Source organism: Pelophylax lessonae, assembly GCF_965119305.1.
Source record: "Pelophylax lessonae genome assembly, chromosome: 4".
Classification (NCBI taxonomy): Eukaryota; Metazoa; Chordata; class Amphibia; order Anura; family Ranidae; genus Pelophylax; species Pelophylax lessonae.
In genome coordinates, this window is record NC_138771.1 from 400,434,812 (window position 1) to 400,460,114 (window position 25,303).

At 41.3% G+C, this 25,303-nt stretch overlaps 1 protein-coding gene across 2 annotated transcripts in view; it reads left to right on the forward strand.

Annotated features, from left to right (window-relative positions):
• Positions 1 to 25,303, forward strand: part of TCF7 (transcription factor 7) — a gene marked incomplete at its 5' end in the record, with an annotated part of 1,449,389 nt that overhangs the window by 1,180,473 nt on the left and 243,613 nt on the right. For both annotated transcript variants that reach the window (XM_082255193.1, XM_082255194.1), the window contains one exon: positions 2,744 to 2,792. In XM_082255193.1, coding sequence (XP_082111319.1) covers positions 2,744 to 2,792 — 49 coding nt within the window. The remainder of the gene's footprint in view (positions 1 to 2,743; positions 2,793 to 25,303) is intronic.

A 25,303-nucleotide genomic window follows, 5' to 3' on the forward strand; every position in this document is an offset into this window, starting at 1 on the left:
TTTGGCGTAAAAGCAACACAGCTCATCCCCCTGAACACACCATCCCCACTGTCAAACATGGTGGTGGCAGCATCATGGTTTGGGCCTGCTTTTCTTCAGCAGGGACAGGGAAGATGGTTAAAATTGATGAGAAGATGGATGGAGCCAAATACAGGACCATTCTGGAAGAAAACCTGATGGAGTCTGCAAAAGACCTGAGACAAACACTCTCCATCCAACCTCACTAAGCTCGAGCTGTTTTGCAAGGAGGAATGGGCAAAAATTTCAGTCTCTTGATGTGCAAAACTGATAGAGACATACCCCAAGCGACTTACAGCTGTAATCGCAGCAAAAGGTGGCGCTTACAAAGTATTAACTTAAGGGGGCTGAATAATTCCGCACGCCCAATTTTTCAGTTTTTTATTTGTTAACAAAGTTTGAAATATCCAATAAATTTCGTTCTACTTCATGATTGTGTCCCACTTGTTGTTGATTCTTCACAAAAAATTACAGTTTTATATCTTTGTTTGAAGCCTGAAATGTGGCAAAAGGTCGCAAAGTTCAAGGGGGCCGCATACTTTCGCAAGGCACTGTATATTTTGTCGGTTATAAAATAACAGGCAGTATACAGTGTATGTTTAAGAGTACTTACCCTGAAATACCCAGTTTTCCAAATAGACACAAAACTTCTCAAAAACTACTGTAGAACATCTGAGAACAAGTCAAATTATTCATTATTAATATATATATATATATTAAGTGTATACAGTATATACGTCACCCTGCACTTCCAGGGAAGTGGGTGTGAATGCGCGCTATGCACAGCGGGAGCTGATTAGCCGGTACCGCATACTCTGTCCGCCGGCACCTGCTGATTGTTGGTTACAGAGGCAGAACGGCAGTCTGCCTATGTAAACAAGGTAGATTGTCGTTCTGTCAGTAGGGAAGGCATGGATCCTGTGATCCTGCAAAGCAGGGACAATGAACCATATCTTCCTTTAGTAAAAGCACCTCCCACACAGTGCAGAAACACAGGCTAGGGACACAGTTAACCCTTTGATCGCCAATGTTAACGCTTCCCAGCCTGTGTCAGTACAGTGACAGCACATATTTTTAGCACTGATCACTGTATTAGTGTCAAGTATCAGTGTCCAATTTGTCCCTGATTGCCGCCATTACTAGTAAAAATAAACAAACATTCCAGTATACTATAAATCCCATGGTTTGTAGAAGCTGTAACGTTTGCGCAAACCACATAATATACGCATACTGTTTTTTATTTTACCAAAAGTTTGTAGCAGAATACATATTGGCCTAAATAATAAGAAATCTAGAATTTTTTTTACATGTTTTTATTGGATATGTTGTAAAAAGTACTTTTTTTTTTTTTTTTTTTCAAAATTGTCATCCTTTTTTTGTTTATAGCGCAAAAAATAAAAAACGCAAATGTGATCAAATACCACCTAAAGAAAGCTCTATTTGTGGGGGAAAAAGGGACATCAATTTTTTTGGGGTACAGTGTCGCATGACCGTGCAGAAACTGTAGCTGCTGACTTTTAGTAAACAGACACTGACCTGTCCTAAGATCCAGCACTGTCCCCACCCAGCCAATACCATCTGACCCCAGCTCAACCTAGGATTGCTGCTGTCCAGATACCCCATAGATGTCCCATCCTAGGACCGATAGAGGAGATTAGGATCTACCATTGGAACGCCACTTATACCCACTCTTTATCCCTGTGTGGGGTGGGTACTTCCGGTGAGTGTGCTATTTACCATAGGGGTTACCGAGCACCTCACTGCCCACCACGGGGTTACCTATTGCATCTTGCTGATCTAAAGTTTGACACCTGTTCTAATATATTTTTGAGAGAATTTTCATCACTCCAGCACTTGTGCACCATTGGACTTTCTTTTTTATATATATTTTTTATATTTTTATATTTTTTCCTTTTTTTTTAAGTCACATATCTGTATTTGTGTATATCCACATTAAATTGGGATTTAACGCTACTAGCACTTTAACACTCACCACTTCGTGTTGATTGCACCTTATCACCTTATAGCATATTATTCTACATCACATGCACTTGTCACTTTAGTTTTAGTGACTTCTTCACCCCTGTGTGGGTTTTCTTGCACTTTATTTATGACTGTATGTTTTTTATGGATTTGACGTTTATATATTTATGGGTTTAGCAATTTGTGTATAAATTTATTGGGCCCACATTCACATTTTACATATTTATACGTCTTACATTTTTTTTTTTCATATATGTGATTCATTTTTTATATATATATTTATTAGTACATTTTATGCAGTTCTTTAATCCCCTCTTTTCATAACACCGGGGATCTTAATTATTTCATCTTTTCTTATACTATTTATCTCTCTTTTAAATATGGTCACTGATCATTTCTAATAATTTATATTTACTATTGGCCCTCATTCATTTTACGATATCAGACAGCGCCATTCCCTCCACCCTCTTTTTAATCCTTGTCACATGCCACTCAAAATAAATAAATCAGTTTGAGGCATAATTCCACTTAGTTTATTTAAGTAGTGCATTGTTGTTCTGTTTATTTTCAGTATGTTCAATTTCAAATGGGGAACAGGTTTAAATGCAGTAATGTGTATGCCATATGTGTTTTGTTTTTGACACATACTATTCCTCAGGAAATACATTTTCACTGTGTGTATGTATGCATATCAATGTATATGTGTTTATATATAAAAAAAATGTTTTATTGTTTTTCATAGGGAAAAAAGAAGAGAAGAACTAGAGAAAAACATCAAGATAACAGCGCAGGTGAGGTGCACACATTCTTCTATAATATTTCAGCTTACTACAAGGGGGTAATTAATGAATACTGGGGAAATTAAAGTAAATATTTTCCCTGTTGATGTTGGTTAGCATTATACAGTAACTAGGGCAAAAGGTGATTTTTACAGTTGTCACCGAGACAAGAGAAATGTGGAAATCATCCACTTACAGTCACAAGGATTGTAAGTGGAAGAATTTTCACTTCGGAGAGATTTCTACTTTTTATATGTAGCAAGGTTTCCAGGCCTATGGCCTGATGTGGGTATGCCATTAGTACCGGAATCCTCTCCAGCCCATGTGAGCTGAGTCCCCAGGTGTGACAACTGAAGCAGAGACAACTCTGCCATCTTTGTTTGTGGTTTTTATTGTATTTTAAGGGGATGGGAGAAGGAAATGAGTGGGATACTCCTTGAGGCTTAACTAATTACAATTGGGACTTTACTCCCGAAATGCCCATTGGCGCTTCCTTGACGCCAGCCAAAGCTCACTGACACTGAGAACACTCTGTAGAACAAAAGAAGTGCTGGATCCTTGACTTATAGTCCAGAAAATCCAAGACTGAGAACCGTAGAACTCCTGACACTGTTGTACTGTGAAAGTCACTGAATACTTTCCCCCGCCTGGCACAGCTTGAGGTAGTATGTAGTAGAACTCTGTATAGCTGTCGCTTTAACTGGCACACTCTATACAATTCAGGGCCCAAACTGCAGGTACCCCCTTTGACCTTGAACTCTTCAGGGTCCACTATGTACCCCCTCTGTAGCTTCAGGGATCTCAACCTAGGTACCCCCTTTACAGCTAGCTGACACTGGATCCCAGAACCTCTTCCGGAGTGGCCTCCTCTAACTTTCCATGACATGTGCTCATTATGCCTTGTGAGTCGGCACTGATGTCACGTTTCACGGAGCCTGCTTTCTGAACTACAGAGGCGCTAAGAGGTGGAGTTTCAGGGTCAAAGTCGCTACAGGAATCACTGCTTACAGGCGGCAAGGTACCATGGGATATGTAGTTCTTAGAAATCAAAAGTAATGAATGAAAAGCAGGGATCCAGGAAGTTGTGGAAAGAGATGTCCACTAGGCAGCAATCGCAACATGAAAGGATTGTAAAAAAAAGACTGTTTGTATTGCTATTACAATGTCGATGTAAAGTGATAGTGTAAACTGTGACTATAGAACTAGATACAGTTGTAGACTGAACTTTATTTCACCAACAAAAAGTTGGAAACTGTTACTAACCTGGGCAAGTCAAGTTGAGCATATTGAAAAAAAAAAACATGTTGTGCAACAAGACAGGGGTGCTCACTCTCCCCTCTAATTTTTACCTTATTGATGGAACCCCTTGCTCAATTAATAAGAGAACGCAACTCTATTGCTGGAATTCCGATTGCCGGTAGGGAATACAAAATCACCTTATTTGTTGACGACATTTTAACACTGACGGATCCAGTTTCTTCCCTGAAAGCAGTTCACAAGGTACTTACGTTGTTCAACCAATGTTCTTACTACAAAATAAACGACAATAAATCTAATATCTTAGGTGTTAATGTCAACAACCGTATGGAAACGGAAATCCAGGCCACATTTCCCTTCCACTGGGTTAAATCCACAATGCCATACTTAGGCATCAATTTGACGCCATCCACGTCCACTCTTTTCACATATAATTATCTCCCATTACTACATATGTGCAAAAAAGATCTCCAACACATTAGCAAACATTACCTATCCTGGGCAAGAAGAATGGCGGCATTGAAAATGATAACCTTACCTAAATTGTTGTATATCTTCAGAGCACTACCTATAAAAACACCAATGTCCTTCTTCGACAGCATTAAACTAATCTTTAAAATATATGTTTGGGCGGAAAAAAAAACCTAGATGCAACTACATTACTCTTACACGCCACAAACGGGCTGGGGGAATGAGCTTTCCCGATATACGAGACTACTACTATGCAGTGATTCTCAACCAACTTAGACATTGGTTCACACCCGCGCACACAGGAAACAATGGCGAGATATAGAACAATTCTATATCCCTCAAGGAGACTTAAGCTCCCTCTTATTTGTACAAAAATTGGGACAACCAGTACACAATCCTAAACACCCGACCATTGCTGCAGCCATAGCCACATGGAACTTCTTTCTATCCCCTAAAACATCTGTGACCACGGACACATTGATTGAAATTCCCTTAGAAACGTTGGGATTCCTCATCCCAAACATCTCTCTCCACCACGGGTCCACTCTCCTGAAAACCCCATTAACCCAACTAACACATCGAGGCACCCTCCAACCCTTATCGGAACTACGAGCCACACATTACTTGCCTGCTCATAGTTTCTATCTACACATCCAAATTTCCTCCTATTTGCGGAAGCACCCAGAACTACATCTACTAATTCCTAAAACAGCGCATTCTTTCTGGATGAATCCAGAACCCAAAACAAAGGGCATCTCACTATTCTACAATGCAATTCGAGCTAAACTAACCTTCATTAAATCCCAAGCACATAAAAAATGGGAATCTGAGATGCAAATACACCCCACGGATGATCAATGGCTTAAAGCCATACACTATAACAGCATATCCTTTAAATGTATCAACTACTGGGAACTGTCCCAAAAATACCCCTTTGATGGTACCTCACGCCTACCCAACTAGCAAAGTTCTCCAGCATAGATGATAATCAATGTTGGAGAGGTTGCTCGAATAAGGGAACCCTCTTTCATATCCTATGGGAATGTCTGTCCTTAAAAAGTTTCTGGAATCAAATATTTTTGCTAATATCCTCAACCACGGGGTATTTACTAACTCCATCACCCTCACTAGCGATCCTTAACATAGGCATTGAACAGTTCAACCCAGACCCTTAGTCATAAATATATTATCCGCTTAATTAATTATAGCGCGTAAATGGAGATCCATCACTGAACCTAGTGTGCTAGAAGTCAAACAACACATTTCTATGATACGAAAATATGAATACTGCTTGGCTGTTCAATCTGGAAATCTCGAGAAACACAAACAGACATGGGACATTTGGCCCAACTCTTAGGGCAAACCATAAAGTTTGAAGTGAAACAAGCAGGGAATAGGAGTGCCCCCCCCCCCCCCCCCCAAGCATACAGTCTGTTCCCAATGGGGTATCCGGGGATAACGGGACAGCCGTTCCCTCATACAATTATCAGTGTGCTGACTGTGTTAAAACCAGGTGATTACCATGTCTTGTACTTTACCATTGTTCCTCTTCTGTCTTTGTTATTGCTTACTGGTACAACAGAAATTACATTTGTTACCCTGCCTCTACGTTAACTGTACCTGTTTATGAGAAAGTTCAATAAAAATTATTTGAAAAAAAAAAAAAAACATGTTGTGCAAAGGATAAAGTAGTACTATAAATATATACAAATCATCTTATAGCAAAAAAAAAAAACCCCACTATCAGTGAATTGCTCAATATAGAAATTAGGACCCAAAAATTACATCACTATACAAGATCCAAGTGCTCAAAAGATCAGTGCAAAAAAAAGTCCAAAATGCAAAGACTCATTCCATAATCTCCTTTGCAGATGCTACATTTAAAGGCTAAGTTCACCTTTTCAGGCAGAAATTCACTTTTCATAATAAATAGTATCCTTTTGTAATATAATTTCTGGCCCAGCAATCCCAATGTTCTTATCTCTCACTTACCTCATCTACACAGAGTTTGAAAATTCATATTTCTGTGTGTATATGTATATCAATGTATAATGTATGTGTGTTTATATATAAAAAAAATGTTCCTGTCTCACTTCATCCACTTAGTTTGAAATTTCATATTTCTGTCTGAATTTTAAAACATTCTTTCTTCTTGCATCACTTCCTGTAGGTCAGCTCCCCTCATTCTCTGTGTTTTTGCATCGCAGAAAAGGGTGTGAAGGGGCATGTATTACCAGTCTGGATTACACCTCCCTCATTATACCACCACCTAGGAGTGCACTTTTTTGGCTTGTTTTTCCAGTGACATCCATAGGGCAGCCCATTGATTGCAATTGGCTGTGCTACACGTGGTAAAGTAGCTCATGGGAAATTTTGGCATGGTGCGAGTTGCATGTTTTGTACTCCCCTCATTCTCTGTGTTTTTGCATTGCAGAAAAGGGTGTGAAAGGGCATGTATTACCAGTCTGGATTACACCTCCCTCATTATACCACCACCTAGGAGTGCACTTTTTTGGCTTGTTTTTCCAGTGACACCCATAGGGCAGCCCATTGATTGCAATTAGCTGTGCTACACGTGGCAAAGTAGCTCATGGGAAATTTTGGCATGGTGCGAGTTTGTATGTTTTGCACTGTGCTAAATTTGTAATTTTTTTCATGTGGCAAAATGCTTGCTTCTGTTTTGGGTGTACTGTTAACAATTATTGGCACTGAAAGCACAACCAGGTAATTTTAGGTGTATAAAGGTGGAAATACACTATACAATCTGATTGTATAATCTATGTAAAAACCTCCTTAAGATTTACCAAAACTATATAATAAGACGACACAATCTATCAAGTCACTCTGTATTCAATCAGGCAGGCCCTTGCACTACATAGTTGATGGTAGATCTAAAGATTATACAATCCGATTGTATAGTGTATGGCCAGCTTTATACACTAAAATGAACTATTGAACTAGGAGCTGCAAAACGCACAGTAAAAAGCATGCAAAGTGCAACACACCAAAATGTCCCATGAGCTACTTTGCTGGCTGTAGGGCAATGAGGCTCTAAAGAGGTCAGTGCCGGATGCTAATAAGGTCAGCTGGTAAACTCCTTCCTGTGTCTTACTGGTTTCTCTGTCCCAAATCTATATATCAGGCAGTGATGAAGCTTTCCAAGAAGTACAGCAAGGGCTTGTTCTCAAAATCAACAAAAGCTTTAATTTTTCTACAGCAGAGGTACTTTATTGGTATATTGGTACATAGGGAGCTTGCATTTAGAAGAAAAAAAGGTGAACGTATCCTTTAAGAAGTGCACCCTCCTGGGTGTACTCTCACCTTTAACACCTGACCCTCATGACAAAGGTCAGATAACATGTGCCTATAAAATGTAAAACCGGTACCCAGGCTCAAACCCCACCAAGCAGGGGTTAATTCCTCTCTACCACCAACTCCCAGCTTGTAGTCCCAGGATTAGTAGATGAAAAGGTCATGCTCAATTATTTACACAAGTCAGGGAAGACAAAATAGAGAATATAGTGCTCACTGCTGCATTTCATAAAATAACCACAGTACGCTCAAATGTTCTCTTTTTTTTTTTTTTTTTTTTATTTGCAGTGCTTATATTCAAAGAATGAGAGTGAAATATTTATGGTTATTTTATTTTGTTTTTAATCAATACAGCTGTGAGCACTATATTCTCTGTTTTGTCATCCCTGTCTTTTGTGAATGATTGACCCTGACCTTTCCATCTACTAATCCTGAGACTTCAAGCTGGCAGTTGGTGGTAGAGAGGAATCCATCCCTGCTGGAGTTGCTTGAGCCTGAGTACCTGGCTAACATTTTAAAGGTACGTGTTATATGACCTTTGTATCAAGGGTCAGATATTGAATTTGAGAGTACACCCAGGAGGGAAGGTGAAGGGTCCTCATCGAGAAAACCTCTTACATATAGTGTTTGTACTGGGGATTATGAACTGAGTCTTTGCACTGATCTTTTGAGCACTTGGTTATGGTATATTGATGTAGTTTTTTTGGTCCTAATAATTTATATATTGAGCACTTCATTATTTTGGAGTTTATGCTATAATATGTCTTGTATATATTTATAATACCACTTTATCCTTATCGCAACCCTCTATTTACCTTGTTGCTTTGTGTTTAGGCTGTACCCGAATTTCATTTTTTTTTTCACAAGCTGAACATATTAAGAGAAATTGCATAAGCAGAGGTTATCTTTACCTTTAGTGAAAATTTGCATGGGCTTCTGACAATATTAAAAAACAGAATTTTTTCTTGAGTCATGATTGGTTCTGCTTGTCTTGCCTCGTGGGCCCTCCATTTGTCTTTTGATATGATGGGTAACCTCATTGAAAAGCAAGGAGGCTCAGAAGGCAGGGTCACAGATACAGCCAACTCAATCTAAACTGCAAATATTTGTAGACCTACTTGATGGACATCAGCTTTTCACTGAAGGTAACCTCCGTTTTTTGTTTTGTTTTGTTTTGTTTTTTTTGGGTTTTTTTTAGCATGTTTACATTTTTCAGACTTTTGGCAGGTTTTTCTATACAAAATAGATTGTTTTGCTTTGTTACCTTGATTTACAATATCATATTTATCACAAAATGTGAAGATGTGCTCTAGAGCAGTGGTTCTCAACTCCGGTCCTCGGGGCCCACTAATAGGCCAGATTTTAAATATCACCTTGGGGAGATGCAGACTAGAATACTGTAATCACTGAGCAGCAAATGAGATCACCTGTGATGTAATTTAGTTATCTTGCAAACCTGGCCTGTTAGTGGGTCCTGAGGACCGGAGTTGAGGACCACTGCTCTAGAGGACTCTAGTGTGTTTGACACTTGTGGGCATATCTAGTTGTAAGCTTCACCAGACCAGCGACTGTTCAGGATATTTTTTGCCTACAAAGTTCTAAGGCAGTGGTCTCTAAACTGCGACCTGGGGTCCAGATGCATCCCTTTGCTTGTCTTTATCCAGCCCTTGAGGCATAATTCCTTTATCTGACACCAACAATGGGGCACTACTCCTCCCACTGACACCAACTATTTCTCCTCCTAATACAAAAAATGGGGCATTGTTTACTCCCACTGGGCACAGTCCGGCCCTCCTAAAGTCTGGAGGACCGTAAACTGGCCCTTTGTTTAGTATGTTCGGAGACCCCTGTTCTAAGGTATGGACAAAAATTGCCTAATGATGCAGTAAGTTTACTAGTTCATAATGTTAATTCTACATCAATTGTGCTAAAGCAAGGTCTGCTTATCTGGAAGCTTGAAAATGTTGTAGGTTTGCGGCGCTGTGAAAATAGTCTTTGTAAAATGATAAGGACAATCCAATCTGCTTACCAGATAAAGGGATAAAATAGACCTATTGGTAAGTAGAGCCGGTGTAGGATCTCGTTATTCCAGCTTGACTTGCTACTCCAGTTTGGCTCGATCAAATCAATGTAGATCGCAGTAAATATGCAAATAAACAAGAAAACATCTCATGGTGCAGCATATCCTAACTTTTAGATTAGGAACAAGAACCCGCCACCAGGAGCTGAAAAAAACCCTCAATGAATGATAAAAGAGGGCCGCTCACCAGAAAAGTATATATATATATATATATATATATATATATATATAGATATAAGGATAATGATTACAGTTGAAGGACCGTCACCAGAATCCCATGGAATTTATCCAACAATGGTGGTCACACAGGCGGCTTACCAGATAAAAATGGGGAAGATGCGTTGTTATGTATAAAAAACTGCACTTCGGATAGCCACTTCCAAAGGAATCAGGTCTCAACAGCTGAAAACATGAACTCCAAAATGGAAAAAAAAAGGTGTATATAGTGTAGTATGTTAAAACACCAATAGAGTTTCTAGTTAAAGACCGCCACCAAGTTCCTTGCATATAGCCTGAAAACACCTGCAGGTGTATATAAATGGGCTGCTTACCAGATACTTTCTTTAAAAAGGCATCAATACAGGTTGCAGGGATCAGCCAATTTCTTTGTGGTGAAAGCGATCTCATACAGAGGATGGTCAAACATTCAGAAAAACGAATCCACCGAGAAGGTTTCAATACTAAAAGAAAGGAAAGGGGCTCATGGTGCAGTATTAAAAACTCATTTACATTTATTGTAGTCACTTACATGAAAAACTCATAAAATCAGCAGAAGTGTAGAGGAAAACTGCGGTGTACATTCAAAAGAGCGTGTCCTGAAAGCTGCAGGAAGGTCACCTGATGCATTTCAGCCAATCAGCCATCATCTGAGGTAACCTCCAACAGCATTGACACGCTTTAAATAGAAACAGCAATCAAAGACATGTTGCACATAATTGACCAGCTGTGATAAGAGTGTCCTACCTCTGTGGTTACTCCTATGATCGAGGGGGGGGAGGAGAGAGCTAGAACGATGAACAGCATAGAACAGCCAATCCTCGAACGGCAATAAACAGCCAATCACAGCATGAAGGGCGGAGACAAACGCTCACAGCCAATCATATGAAAAGAGGTGGGAAAAAGGACTTCCATTCATCTGAATATTGCTGGAAAAGCAATATCGATCATGACGGCCAATCGGCACCAAGGGGGGCGGGAACACACAGCACCCTAAGCCAATGATTAGCTCGAGGGGGCAGAAACAGTGTCAGCCACCGCTGTTACAGCCAATAAGCTGTGCTCCTATTTACATATAGAGGTCAGTCAGCAGATAATAGTATATTCAGTGACGGACCTCCTGTGTCTCCATAGGAAAGAAGGAGAAATACTTCCCGAACCCAGGATCGATCTAAGCGTCATCTATTAAACTCAGGGGCTGATTTGTGCCGATACATGCCTAGTGTCAATGAAGGATGATGGAAATACCTTTCAAATGATTGAATATTGAGGAGCAAACAGATTTTTAGCAATGGTATAGATCACAATCCCACCACCATGGCTAATACACTCGGGAGCCATAATATATATGATTAAATAATATAAAACCACAGACAGAGGACACTCCCATTAAGAAATTACACAATATAAGAAAAAGTAAAAAAACTAGTAGAAAAAGTATATAGGGACCCCTGGTGGCAAAGATATAAAATTACTGAATTCCATAAAAAATTCCTTAAAGTAAAAAGCTACATAAATCATCCTAAAATTTCCAAAAGAGGATTACAAAAAGTCTCAAGGACACATTCCTCAACCATTATTAATGAAACAGTTTATATCCCAATCGATATTCATACCAAAAGGCACATAACTTTGGACATCAAAGATCCAACGGGTCTCCATCCTGGAGACTTGGCGCCGAATATTGCTACCCGCCATTGTGGGGTAAACCTATCAATACCCAAAAAAGAAGTACCCGCCGAATCTTTGTTGTGGCATTCGGCATAGTGGCGTGACACACTATGTTTAGGATAACCTTTTTTGATGTTGGCCACATGCTCACCTAATCTGACATGCAGGGCTCGGACGGTCCTCCCTATATACTGAAGTCCGCATGGACAGGTGAGCATGTAGACAACATGTTGCAAAGTGCACGTGATAAATGATTTAATCCCAAATTCTCTTCCATTAGTATTGGATTTAAAATGGAAAATCTTTCTGTCTCTGATCTTATTGATTTTGCAAATAATGCAACTTCGGCAAGGGAAGAAGCTCTTTTGTTGTTGAAAATAAGAGCTCCTGACTTTAGGGGCATCTAGCACATTGGGTGCGACAAAAAGTCGCAAGGGGGTTACACCTCTAAAAATGACTTTTGGCTTAGGTGGTAAATTAGGTCCTAGTATTTTATCATTTTTAAGGATACCCCAATGTTTGGAGATGATCCTTTTAACAGCGTTGTGCTGACTAGAATAAGAAGTAACTAGGGAGAAGTTGTGATCTGAGGTGGTGTTATTTTTAACTTTAACTCTTAATAGTTCACTCCTCTCTTTCATCCCTACTTCATTAATCACCTGTTCTAAATCAAGAGCTTCATATCCCTTTTCCTCAAACTTCCTTTTCATGGAAACTGCTTGTTTTAAATAATCTTCTCTGGAGGTGCAGTTCCGTGTGAGCCTTAGGAACTGGCTTTTCGGTACTGACCTAAGCCAGGTAGGATGGTGGCAACTACCTTTCCCAATAAAGCTATTACAGTCTGTTGGCTTGAAGAAGGTGGAAGTAACAATGGAGCCTTCCTTGATGTCAATATTAAGGTCCAGAAAGTGAATGTGTGATTGACTGGCCTCAAATTGGAGGTGGATCCCAAGGGAATTGTCATTAAGAAACTCCATAAAGGATGAAAGTGACGCCAAATCTCCATTCCAAAGGAGGAGAACGTCATCTATGTACCTGCCCCAAAAGATCAGTTCAGACCTACCAGCGGCATAGACGACGTCCTCCTCCCATTTGGCCATAAATAAATTGGCCATGGAGGGGGCAAACTTAGCCCCCATTGCCACGCCTCTATTTTGAAGGTAAAAAGTCCCTCCGAACCAGAAGTAGGTCTATTTTATCCCTTCATCTGGTAAGCAGATTGGATTGTCCTTATCATTTTACAAAGACTATTTTCAGAGCGCCGCAAACCTACAACATTTTCATATTAGATCTGAGTCGTCTTAATCAGAATTTGCTGGCAGCCACCCGCTTTTGGACTTTTTATTATTTATTCTTGTGCGCGGATTTTCTTTTATATTATTTATCTGTTTTATAGACACATTCTCCGCAGCCTGTGATATTATATTTTTAATACTGAAATGGATATCTTTGACTTCAAGGTGGCACGCACTTTGGATTTCAAAGATGTCTTTAATAGTGAAGAAGTGCAGACCAATACAGATTTGTCCGGATTATTTATTAGATTAAAAAACTTGATGACCTCAGAATTACATCTATATTGGGACATTGCCTTCCTAGAAAAATATCTGGAGGAGGGCAGGGTTCCTCGCAGCCTAAGATTTGAAATCCTCCCTCAGGAAGGGGATGAAGACCTGACGGGCTGGTACAAATATTTTAATGATGTAGGGCTCAATCTTCTACGCTTCCTAATAGGGAGAAAACGTTCCAAACTCAAAAAATTGGATAAAGACATCTCTGATGTCAAAGAGAGTATGTCCGAATTCAAAGATAAAGAATTATATCTGAATAAATGCAATGATCTCAAAAAACATCTCGAGAAAGAGGATGGGGATCAGAAGATTAAAAAGAAGAAAAAGTATATTAGGGACATAGGTGATTATGATAGCAAACTCATTTTCAAATGGCAAGCAAAACTGATTGGGAATACAGACAATTCTACAGTCTCTACACTCCCAAGTGCACCAGGGGGTAATCTTGTCATTCCCCCTCCTAGAGGTACCTCTGGTAATCATCCAAAAGGGACCCCTAGGATTAAGGGAAATTCCTACAAAAATTCTGGTGGCAACCGAGGTGGCAAAAAAGGTCAATCAAATAATAGAGGCAATCAGGGCTATACTCACTATAGAGAGGGCCCACATAACTCAAACTTTGAGCCCATTCCTCAAAGGTCTGGTTTCCCGACTCGTAATCAATTTGCACCTCTACAGAGAGATCGAGATGATGATTATGAAAATAGGGATTCCAGATATATCACACAACATCCTCAACCCTTTAACAACTACAACAGAGGGTTTGATAGACAATATAGAGAACCCTATAGTCCAGGTTACGGACCCCCTTCATACAATCAGCCCTCTCGAGGTTCTTCTGGTTCCCAACCATCTACACCTTTTTTTCCCGAGGGCCCCCAAGGGAGAAAGAGGGGCGGAGAACAAGGAGAGGGACCAGAGGGGGGAGGCGACACCGGAAAACGCCCAAGAATTCATTGAGCTCTGGGATTTTTAATCTGAGTAATGGTATCCTTACTGCAGATGAAACCTTAGTTTTGAGTCAAGGTCTAAAATTTGCTCCTGATAGACCCATCAATAAATTTCAAGCCTTCATTGATATACAGAAATACGTACGGAAATTAAGTATTAAAAGACATTTTTTGTCTCAGCCCCCTGTCAATGCTCCCCCTAATACAGATGAAATTATACATACCAATCTAGCTAACGCTTCACTTTTTAACCCCCCAGGGGGTGTTGCCCCTTCAATTGGCTTTTTTATAGATTTGGTTCTTAAAGACCTCGAAGGCCTCAAACCCAGAAGAAATAACAACACCAAACAATTTCGAGATGGGCTACAATCCCTTCAAGCCAGTACGGACATTATCGTCCGCCCTGCTGATAAGGGAGGGGGCATAGTCGTTTTAAACAAGGATTCCTATATAAAAGAGATGAACACCATCCTTTCGGATAGAGATACGTATGTGGTGCTTAACCATAATCCCACTTTGAGGTATAAAAACGAATTGACCAAGATTGTGAAGTCTGGATATGATGAAGGTTTTCTTAATAAGAAAGAAAAATGCTTTCTTGTTCCACACTCTCCTAGAATTCCGGTGATTTACTACTTGCCTAAATTGCACAAAGATCCCGTTAACCCACCCGGGAGGCCAATCATTAGCGGGATTGACTCCGTGACCTCCCGGGTGGGCAAATATGTGGATAGCTTCTTACAGCCAATGGTATCTCAAACTCCATCATATCTCAAAGATACAACGCAAGTAATTCAGACTTTGGCTTCCTTGGAGTGGAAAGAGGGCTATCTAATCGCCACTGCCGATGTTACGTCGTTATACACGATCATCTCGCACCATCATGGATTTGAGGCAGTAGATGTTTACTTACAAAGGAATAGTTGTCTGATTCCCCCTCAGAGGGACCCTATACTTACCTTGCTGCAATTTCCAATGACTCACAACTACTTCTGGTTCGGAGGGACTTTTTACCTTCAAAATAGAGGCGTGGCAATGGGGGCTAAGTTTGCCCCCTCCATGGCCAATTTATTTATGGCCAAATGGGAGGAGGACGTCGTCTATGCTGCTGGTAGGTCTGAACTGATCTTTTGGGGCAGGTACATAGATGACGTTCTCCTCCTTTGGAATGGAGATTTGGCGTCACTTTCATCCTTTATGGAGTTTCTTAATGACAATTCCCTTGGGATCCACCTCCAATTTGAGGCCAGTCAATCACACATTCACTTTCTGGACCTTAATATTGACATCAATGAAGGCTCCATTGTTACTTCCACCTTCTTCAAGCCAACAGACCATAATAGCTTTATTGGGAAAGGTAGTTGCCACCATCCTACCTGGCTTAGGTCAGTACCGAAAAGCCAGTTCCTAAGGCTCAGACGGAACTGCACCTCCAGAGAAGATTATTTAAAACAAGCAGTTTCCATGAAAAGAAAGTTTGAGGAAAAGGGATATGAAGCTCTTGATTTAGAACAGGAGATTTCAGTTTAGTGCTCTGGAAGTTAAAAGGGCACAGCATTTCTAGTCCCATTTGTGACTAAACAAATATGGAAACAGCCAAAAAACGACGCAGTCCAGTCCAATAGAAAATAAAGGTTTTAACCCCAACATAAATCAAAACAATTCCGTAAATAGAGATGGGTCAAAATCTTTATTCACACTATGTGGATACAGAGGTGGCTAATCTGGTATTGATCCATGGGGAGAATGGGGACCAGAACACCAGAGACCCAACAAAGCGTTAGGATTGAGTAGATTGAGATGAGTGCAAACGTAGTTTATATGTCGTCTTCTACCCTACGGATGAGGTAAGGGACCTGAAAAAAGAGCTGGGATTCTGCACAAAAGGAAACCTGATACATTTGTACTAGAACAAGACTTCTACAGTTTGGTCTGATAAATGTGGTGGTGTCCAAACCTCCTGTGCCCCAGTGGACATTTTTTAAACAACCTTTCTAAAGAGATTAAGACTCTAGTGTTGTCTCCTGTTCTCAGAGATCATATTCCAAACAACCTTTCTTAGGAGGAAAGAAATGCACTGAATTGATTGAGTGACAAGTCAGACATTTTGTTTAAGCTTGCTGACAATGGGCGTTCCTTTGGTATTCTTGGATCAGATTTACATACAAAAAAACCTAACAGATCTTCATGGGCATTAGAAAACAAAAAACAAAAAATAAACATTTTATTGTCTGCAAACGCTGAATTTTTACATGTACTATACTATCCTATATTATACTGTACATCTTGCTCAAGGTTCATAAGGATCCTGTGTCACCCCTGGGACAGCCCATAGTATTGGCTCATGATACCATTTGTCTCCATTGCAACCTTTTTTAATTAAAATCCTAGCATTGTTGGTGCGGGACACTAGAGCTTACATCAGGGATACTAGTGATTTTTGGACTGACACGGGATACACTTTTAGTAGCTTGTGATATTGCAAGACTCCACTGGTCATAAGGAAGGTGAGGAGTCTTCTCTGAAACAAATGAATAGCAGTGGAAAATACACTTCAGCACAATTCTTTTTATTCAGGGAATTGCTGTATGTGATTCTTGCAAATTAGTTTTCATCCAGCTCTTTTTTAAAACTATCTACTGAGCTGGCCAGAACAAGCTCTTGAGGAAGTCCCACTACTGTGAAGGAATCTGTTTCCCTGTAGACATAAAGGGTGCCTCCTCTTCCTTCATAATGTCCTTGTGACTCTACAGCAAATTCTGTATTTACTAAGGTGATACGATGCTACTAATAAAACCCTCTTTCTCCCAGCTGATTTCTTTTGGTGTGAATCATGACATGACCCCATATACATAAACAATATCAAAATAATATAAAGTGACAGTGTTAACCACACTATAAATATATTCCAACAATATGTGCGTTGTTTACATTTTTCTCGTTCAATACTTTTATTGAGTTTTATAAAACAGCCATAAAGCAAGCTACAAAAAAAAACAGAAGTAGAAATACTGTTATTGTTACAGAAGTATTATAAATGTTATACTGTGTAGTGAAGTTTGCACAAAAGGAAGGAACAAAAGAAAAAGGTAGAATTATTGCGTTGTTTACATTTTTCAAACAGGTGATCCTATTGATAATTAAAGTCCACATAGTCCTACAAAATGATGTGACCACACAACTCTGTTTAGTGAAAAATCTTCTGAAATTCCATGACACTGTGCAGCTTCACCCACATGTATTGTGGTATTCTCACCGCACATGGACCTCTAAATCATATGAGGTCAACTGGCTCTTTTTATTCATTGTTGTTTTTTATACACTGGTTTCTGCACAGATTTTGATATTGTTTATCTCTATACCAAGTTCACTATATTGAACGCTTATGTATTTCTCAAGGGAATAAATTCAGTTCAACTAATCTTTTCTCATAACCAAGGTCCTCCATGCCTTTTTATCAGTTTGACTGCCCATCTCTGCACTTTCTCCAGTTTCCCAGTTTCCTTTTGTGAAATGGTGCCCAAAACTGAACTTCCATTCTTACTAAATCTTTGTACAGGGGCAAAATTATTTCTCTCTCCTTGGAGTCTATGCCACTTTTAGCCACTTTTAATGCACAAATGTATATCTTAAAGTGACTGTAAAGTCTTGTGTTAAAAAACAAAAAACAAACAAACATGTTATACTTCCCTCCTCTGTGCAGTGGTTTTACACAGGGCAACATGGATCCACCTATTCTTGGGTCCCTCTTCACTGCTCCTGGTCTCCTCCCTCCTGTTGAGTGCCCCCCACAGCAAGCAGCTTGCTATGGGGGCAGCCAAGCTGCAGCTTCATGTGTTCATTCAGACACAGAGCTGTTATTCGGCCCTGCCCCCTCTCTCTCCTGATTGGCTAACTGACTTTGATTGACAGCAGTGGGAGCAAATGGCGCCGCTGCGGTGTCTCAGCCAATCAGGAGGGAGAGTCCCAGATGGCCGAGGAAATCTTGAAAGTGGCTGGATAGAGATGGGGCTCAGGTAAGTATTAGGGGGTGCTGAGGTGGCTGCTATACACAGAAGACTTTTTATCTTCATGCATAAGGATAAAAAAAACTTTTGCCTTTACAACTCCTTTAACTTTAGAGTACAGAACACAGGTTGAATATTCACAGACCACGGGGTATAGGCTTGTACCTTCAGCTGATTGGTCAATTGGTCATTGGCAAAGCTTTTGATGACACACTTCCCGGGCTTCTCTCTTATAACCCTACCCCACTCATGAGTTCTCAGTTTTTTGGTAGTGTTCTATGGTGATGAACTTCTTCTCCCTTATAGAGCAGTCACGCTTAGCTTAACTAGTTTGTTTATTTTTTTATATTCAGTTACTTTAACTTTTCACTGTGTTCTAATAACAGCGGAAGCAGTGCATCTGGATCGGTGTAAAACATTGGGAGTTGTATCCAGACCTCATGCCATTTGGGCGGCAGGGTGCTATAAAGGTCTGGTGCCATAGTCCATCCCTATGGGACTGAGACCCTGAAGATCCCTTTGGCGGTATGTCCACTGTGATGGGAAAAGCCTGGACCCTATGCAGGGACCAGCATTCTGGACTGAAAAGACAAGGTCACCCTGCATCTCTGACAATTACCTAAAAATTGGGGCTATTTTTGGAACATATTCACTTTACAATGTAAACTTTGTAAACTTTTCAAACTTGATGATTAAACTTAGCCACTCAGAGCTTTGTCTCAGTTGGAGGACCAGGTGTTACATCATACTACAGGTCACACACTTCCACTTCCACTCACACCCCTTTAAGGTACTCATACACTTCCCCCCACTCTTTCACCACGAGGAGTACACTACAGGATGGTCTGCATCCGGGTTGCTTTGTGATCCTTTTGTACACACTTACCTTATGTTCTGCACCCTATTCCATGAGTACCCTAACCTTACTAACCTTACCTATTGCTATGGCACAAACCAGCCTAAAGGTATCCATGGCAAAAATTTAGGCAAACATTCACTCTGCACGCACAACGCTCAACCTCAGAGTGACGATGATGCTTTCCTTGCACTGGAGCAAGACTTGATTTTAAACCTAGGGTTTCTTTTGACTTTAACCACTTGACCTCCGGAAGGTTTGTCACATGTGCTAGGGGCAAGTTGCACCCCTAGCACATGTGACTTAGGCAGCCAGAAAAGGTCATGTCCTTATTCATACATGTATGAACAAGGACATGACATATTATGAAAAAACACAACTAGTTATTAAAAAACATATTAAAAAAAACATATTACAACAATTTACACACGCTAATGCACATACCTTTTCTACTGCTGGCGGTTACTGCTGGCGGGTACTGCTGGTGCGGTTACTGCTGGTCATGTGGGTACTGCTAGAGGAAGCAGCGGCTGCAGTAGAGAGCAGAGCCGCTGCTTCCTGTTTGGCTCCTGTCACAGGCGGAGGAGGAGTGCATTTCATATTACTTTGCCTGTGACAGAGCCAGAACTATACAGGAAGCAGCGGCTCTGTCACTGACTGCAGACATCCTAAGTCTCCCGCAGCAGCCGGGAGATTGCATGGCACTTGCAGTCTAGTGCTTGCTCATCCAATGCAGCCTAAACAGTGTCCATCCAATGCAGCCTCACCAGTGCGTGCCCATCCAATGCAGCCTCACCAGTGCATGCCCATCCTATACAGCCTGATCAGTGCCCATCCAATGTAGCCTCACCAGTGCAAGCCCATCCAATGCAGTCTCACCAGTGCGTTCCCATCCAATGCAGCCTCACCAGTGCGTGCCCATCCAATGCGGCCTGCAATGAAGAGAGAGGAGAGCTGCTGGATTACACAGAGTGGGGAATTCCAGCTTACCCGGCGACGGCTTTCATACGAAGTCCTGCCTCCTGGACCGGCTCCTATGATAGACGTCACCAATGTGCTGTCTTTCATAGGAGTACTTTTTTACAGTCAAGTAGATTTCAAACCCTTCATTAGCATAGTCCTATTCATACAATCAAATAGTTGCATGAGTGCTGCCGTTAACTTACAGAGACTAGTATGCAACCCTATACCATTTACGCTCTGTGCATTTGGGGCTGCATGAGTGCTGCCGGCTCTGGGGAGCTACAGTTCATGGAGGTAACCATGAATAGCAACTTGTACTGTGACATACTTGAGCAGAGCATGATCCCTTCCCTTCGGAGACTGGGCAGCATGGCAGTATTCCAACATAACGACTCCAAACACGCTAACAAGATGACCACTGCCTTGCTAAAGAAGCTGAGGGTAAAGGTGAAGGACTGGTCAAGCATGTCTCCAGATTTAAACCCTATTGAGCATCTGTGGGGCATCCTCAAACAGAAGGTGGTGGAGTGCAAGGTCTCTAACATCCCACAGCTCCATGATGTCATCACGGAGGCGTGGAAGAGGACTCCAGTGGCAACCTGTGAAGCTCTGGTGGACTCCATACCCAAGAGATTTAAGGCAGTGCTGGAAAATATTAGTGGCCACACAAAATATTGACACTTTGGCCCCCGTTTGGACATTTTAACTTAGGGGTGTACTCACTTTTGTTGCCAGTGGTTTAGACATTAATGGCTGTGTGTTGTTATTTTGAGGGGACAGCAAATTGACATGGTTATGCAAGCTGAACACTCACTACTTTACATTGTAGCAAAGTGTAATTTCTTCAGTGTTGCAACATGAAAAGATACAATAAAATATTTACAAAAATGTGAGAGTGTACTCACTTCTGTGAGATACTGTATATTCAGAGACACCTTCATATTTTATTATAAGTTTAATTTCCTGCCAAACCTTATTCGTTAGTATCAGGGTTGGGTCATGCTGGGAGTGAGCAAAAGCACCTGATTCTAACTGAGCCAAAAGGTGATAGCAGGGGTTATAGCTCAGTAGGACCAGCAAAATGCTGCAGTTGGGAAGCCAAGTACATTCTCAGTTTAGGGACTGCTAGTCCATCCCCATCCTTATTTAGCTGAAGAGTAGAAAGTTTGATCCCAGGGTTTTTGCCTTTCAATAGCAATATGCAAAACAGTGTGTGTGTTTAAACCATTTCAGGGATATCCAGAGGGGAGAGTTGAGGAGAACATACAATAATTGAGGGGCCCGAATCATTTTTATAAGATTTGCACTGCCTACGAACCAATAAGGGCAACTTTGTCTCGTGGTACTCCTAATCTTAAATTTGTGAAGAATTGGGGCTACGTTCTAACATAAGTAACCTTCCACCCTGGGATATACCTAAATTCCCAAATATTTGAAGGAGGTCGCTATCTTAATTTGCTGGGCCTCCCTTTGAATAGCCAGGTTGGGATCGTTTAGGGCAGTGTTTTTCAACCTTTTTTGTGCAAAGGCACACTTTTTTCATGAAAAAAATCACGAGGCACACCAACATTAGAAAATGTTAACCAAATGTAACTCTGTGCCTATATTGACTATATATAAAGTAATTCTCTTGAATAGGAATCAAATAAGCACAAAGAAATTATTTTATAATTACTTTATTATGAATGCGTGGTGGGGGGACAAGGTGCCCTCCAAGGGGGAGGCTGCGCAGAGAGCATAGTGTGGCAGCATAGCCCCTCCTTCTGAATCATACCAGGCCACATCCCTTTTAACACTGCGAGGGTACCTTTAAAAATGAAGCCCCCCCCCCCTCTTTGTAAGGCAACTTGTTCCCAGGTTGAGGAGACAAAGATGTAATTTCAACATCTTGCTCCCAGAAGGGATCATGTGACTCACGGGCATGTGTCGGGGGCCTATTAGAGTGGAAGCCCTTTTATAGTAAAGGTGCCCCCAAATATCTGATCCCCAATAACCTCCAAAATTGAATAAACACACACAAATCATGAAAAAGTATTTTGCTAAAAATTCTATAAATAAAAAACAATGTCACCTGCTGTACAGTAAATTCATCATCAATTTCCAACATCAGGGAAGGCAACAATGTAGAGCCAGACTCAATCCTGAAGACCCAGCACCACACCACAATGTCCTCCTACCTGATAATGTTGCCCAGGCTGCCTGTCACCACCACGACGTGCTGTCTGACAGTCTTCTTCTTCTCCAGGTTCTGTGACAGTGAGTCCCACGCTGCGCACCTGCAGACAGTGCAGTGCGTGCTGAAAGTGGGTGGAGGCGGAGCCAAATTGTAAAAGGCAGGGACTGGGAGGCGGCGGGGCGGCGGCCTGGAGGAGAAGAGGCTCAGAAGGGGTGACGTCACTGGTTGCTAGATGCTAAGCAGGCTCTAGCCTAGCAACCAGTGCTCCCCGCAGAGAGAGAGCGCCGCAGCCACAGGACAGAGGCAGAGAGAGCAGCGCCGTCGCTGCAGCCACAGGACACGAGCGGATGATAGATGGTCAGTAAGGCGGTCTGAATCCCACCACTGCTTAACATGCGCTTCGGATGAAATTGGAATTTTTCCCACGGCACACCAGGCAATATCTCACGGCACACTAGTGTGCCGCGGCACAGTGGTTGAAAAACACTGGTCTAGGGAGAATGACAGACTTGTCCCAGTTAATAACAAAGCCCAAAAATGAGCCAAAGGTAAGTATAAGTCTCATAAGGGAAGTTAAGGACTTGCCTGTATCCCCAAGAAACAGCAAAGCATCATCTGTGTATAGAGAAATGTTTTCACTCCTGTCTCCTCTATTAAAGCCACAAATTACATCAGATTGTCTAATAACTTCAGCTAGGGGTTCAATTGCCAGAGCAAATAACAGTGGGGAGACCGGCACCCCTGCTGAGTACCCCTGAATAACGGAAAGAAATCAGAGACTGAGCCATTGATTTGCATACAGGCCCTTGAGGCTGAATAGAGTAACTTGACCCAAGGTATAAATCTTTTACCTAATCCAAACGAATCCAGGACTTCCCAAAAATACGTCCACTCTACCCTATCGAAAGCTTTCGCTGCGTTTAGGGAGAGGATAGCTTGTTTCCCTGGATTATCTGACGGTAACTACTTATTCAGAAATAGTCTTCTTAAATTTATTGCCGTTGACCTAGTGGAGATAAAGCTGGATTGGTCTGGGTGGATCAACCCCTGCATTATTATGCTAAGTCTTGTTGCAGAAGAGAAATTGGGGGGTAAGATTCTGGAACCAGTAAATCAATGCCTGGCATTGAGAGCACTATAATACAGGCATCATTCATGGAATCCGGGAGTTTAAAGGATTCAAATGCCTGGTTAGGGGGCTGCAGCAGTTTTGGAAGCAGCATTGTTTGTAAGTTTCAGGCAGTAAGCCATTAAGGCCCGGAACTTTTCCATTAGCCACTGCCTGGCTGAGTTCCTCCAACGTCAGGGGGGCATTCAACTCCCGTGTGACTGTAGTGGAGAGAGAAGGCAGATTTAAGGGGTCCAAGAATTTCCTCAACCGTGACATAGGGTAATTTGGTTGCTATAAAAAGTACCAAAGGATCTCAAATTATCATTCTGCTCATTAGTACAAGTGCCCACTGGTGTAAGAATAGAATAAATAAAATTAATGTTGTTGTCTTGAGAGTTCGCTATTACTGCCAGCATGTGACATGTTCTCTCTCCCTCCTCAAAGCTGCAGCATTTGGAAAAGATTAGTTGTGCATCTTTCCATGCTAAGTGATTGGATGTGGTAGGGTCCTGAATATATTGAGCTTCCCTATGCTGCCCTTCAGTTGGTAGGTGATTTTCCAATATTATTAGATTTTTTATGGACACTTAGTTTTACGCACTATACCTCATAGGAATGCTTTCATAGTGCCACAGACCACCTGAGGAGGGACAGTGTTATCATTAATATGAAAAAATTCAGTTAGGGCCATACTCATTGAGTCTCCCTGGGGCAGTACCTGCAACCAAAAAGCAGGAACACGCCAATTAGGCTTAGTCTTTGGTTTAATGCTGTCTAGAGGGACTACATTAGGGGAGTGATCCGAGAGCCCCCTGGTCATATATTGTATATTGGACACCCAGGGAAGAAATTAGTCTATGCCCAGAGAGAGGTCTTTTCTCGATGGGGTCTGATAGGTACTGGAGCAGCGGGAGTAAGCGTGGACAGTGGGTTTTTAAGTCTCAATGCGTCTTGCAGTCCCTGTTCCTTACAGTGCCTATAGAAAGGAGTCTCTACCTGGGGCAAGCTGGATGTTTATCCGTGCTGAGGTTACATAAACTTTTAAAGTCCCCCCAGAACCAGCAATGGGATCGGCGGATTGTCTGCCAAGAATGCACCTATCCTCCAGATTACCTCGCTGGTATAGGGTGGAGGAATAAACAGTGCCTTGCGAAAGTATTCGGCCCCCTTGAATTTAGCGAACTTTTGCCACATTTCAGGCTTCAAACATAAAGATATAAAACTGTAATTTTTTGTGAAGAATCAACAACAGGCGGGACACAATCATGAAGTGGAACAAAATTTATTGGATATTTCAAACTTTTTTAACAAATAAAAAACTGAAAAATTGGGCGTGCAAAATTATTCAGCCCCCTTAAGTTAATACTTTGTAGCTCCACCTTTTGCTGCGATTACAGCTGTAAGTCGCTTGGGGTATGTGTCTATCAGTTTTGCACATCGAGAGACTGAAATTTTTGCCCATTCCTCCTTGCAAAACAGCTCGAGCTCAGTGAAGTTGGATGGAGAGCGTTTGTGAACAGCAGTTTTCAGTTCTTTCCACAGATTCTGGATTGGATTCAGGTCTGGACTTTGACTTGGCCATTCTAACACCTGGATATGTTTATTTGTGAACCATTCCATTGTAGATTTTGCTTTATGTTTTGGATCATTGTCTTGTTGGAAGACAAATCTCCGTCCCAGTCTCAGGTCTTTTGCAAACTCCATCAGGTTTTCTTCCAGAATGGTCCAGTATTTGGCTCCATCCATCTTCCTATCAATTTTAACCATCTTCCCTGTCCCTGCTGAAGAAAAGCAGGCCCAAACCATGATGCTGCCACCACCATGTTTGACAGTGGGGATGGTGTGTTCAGGGTGATGAGCTGTGTTGCTTTTACGCCAAACA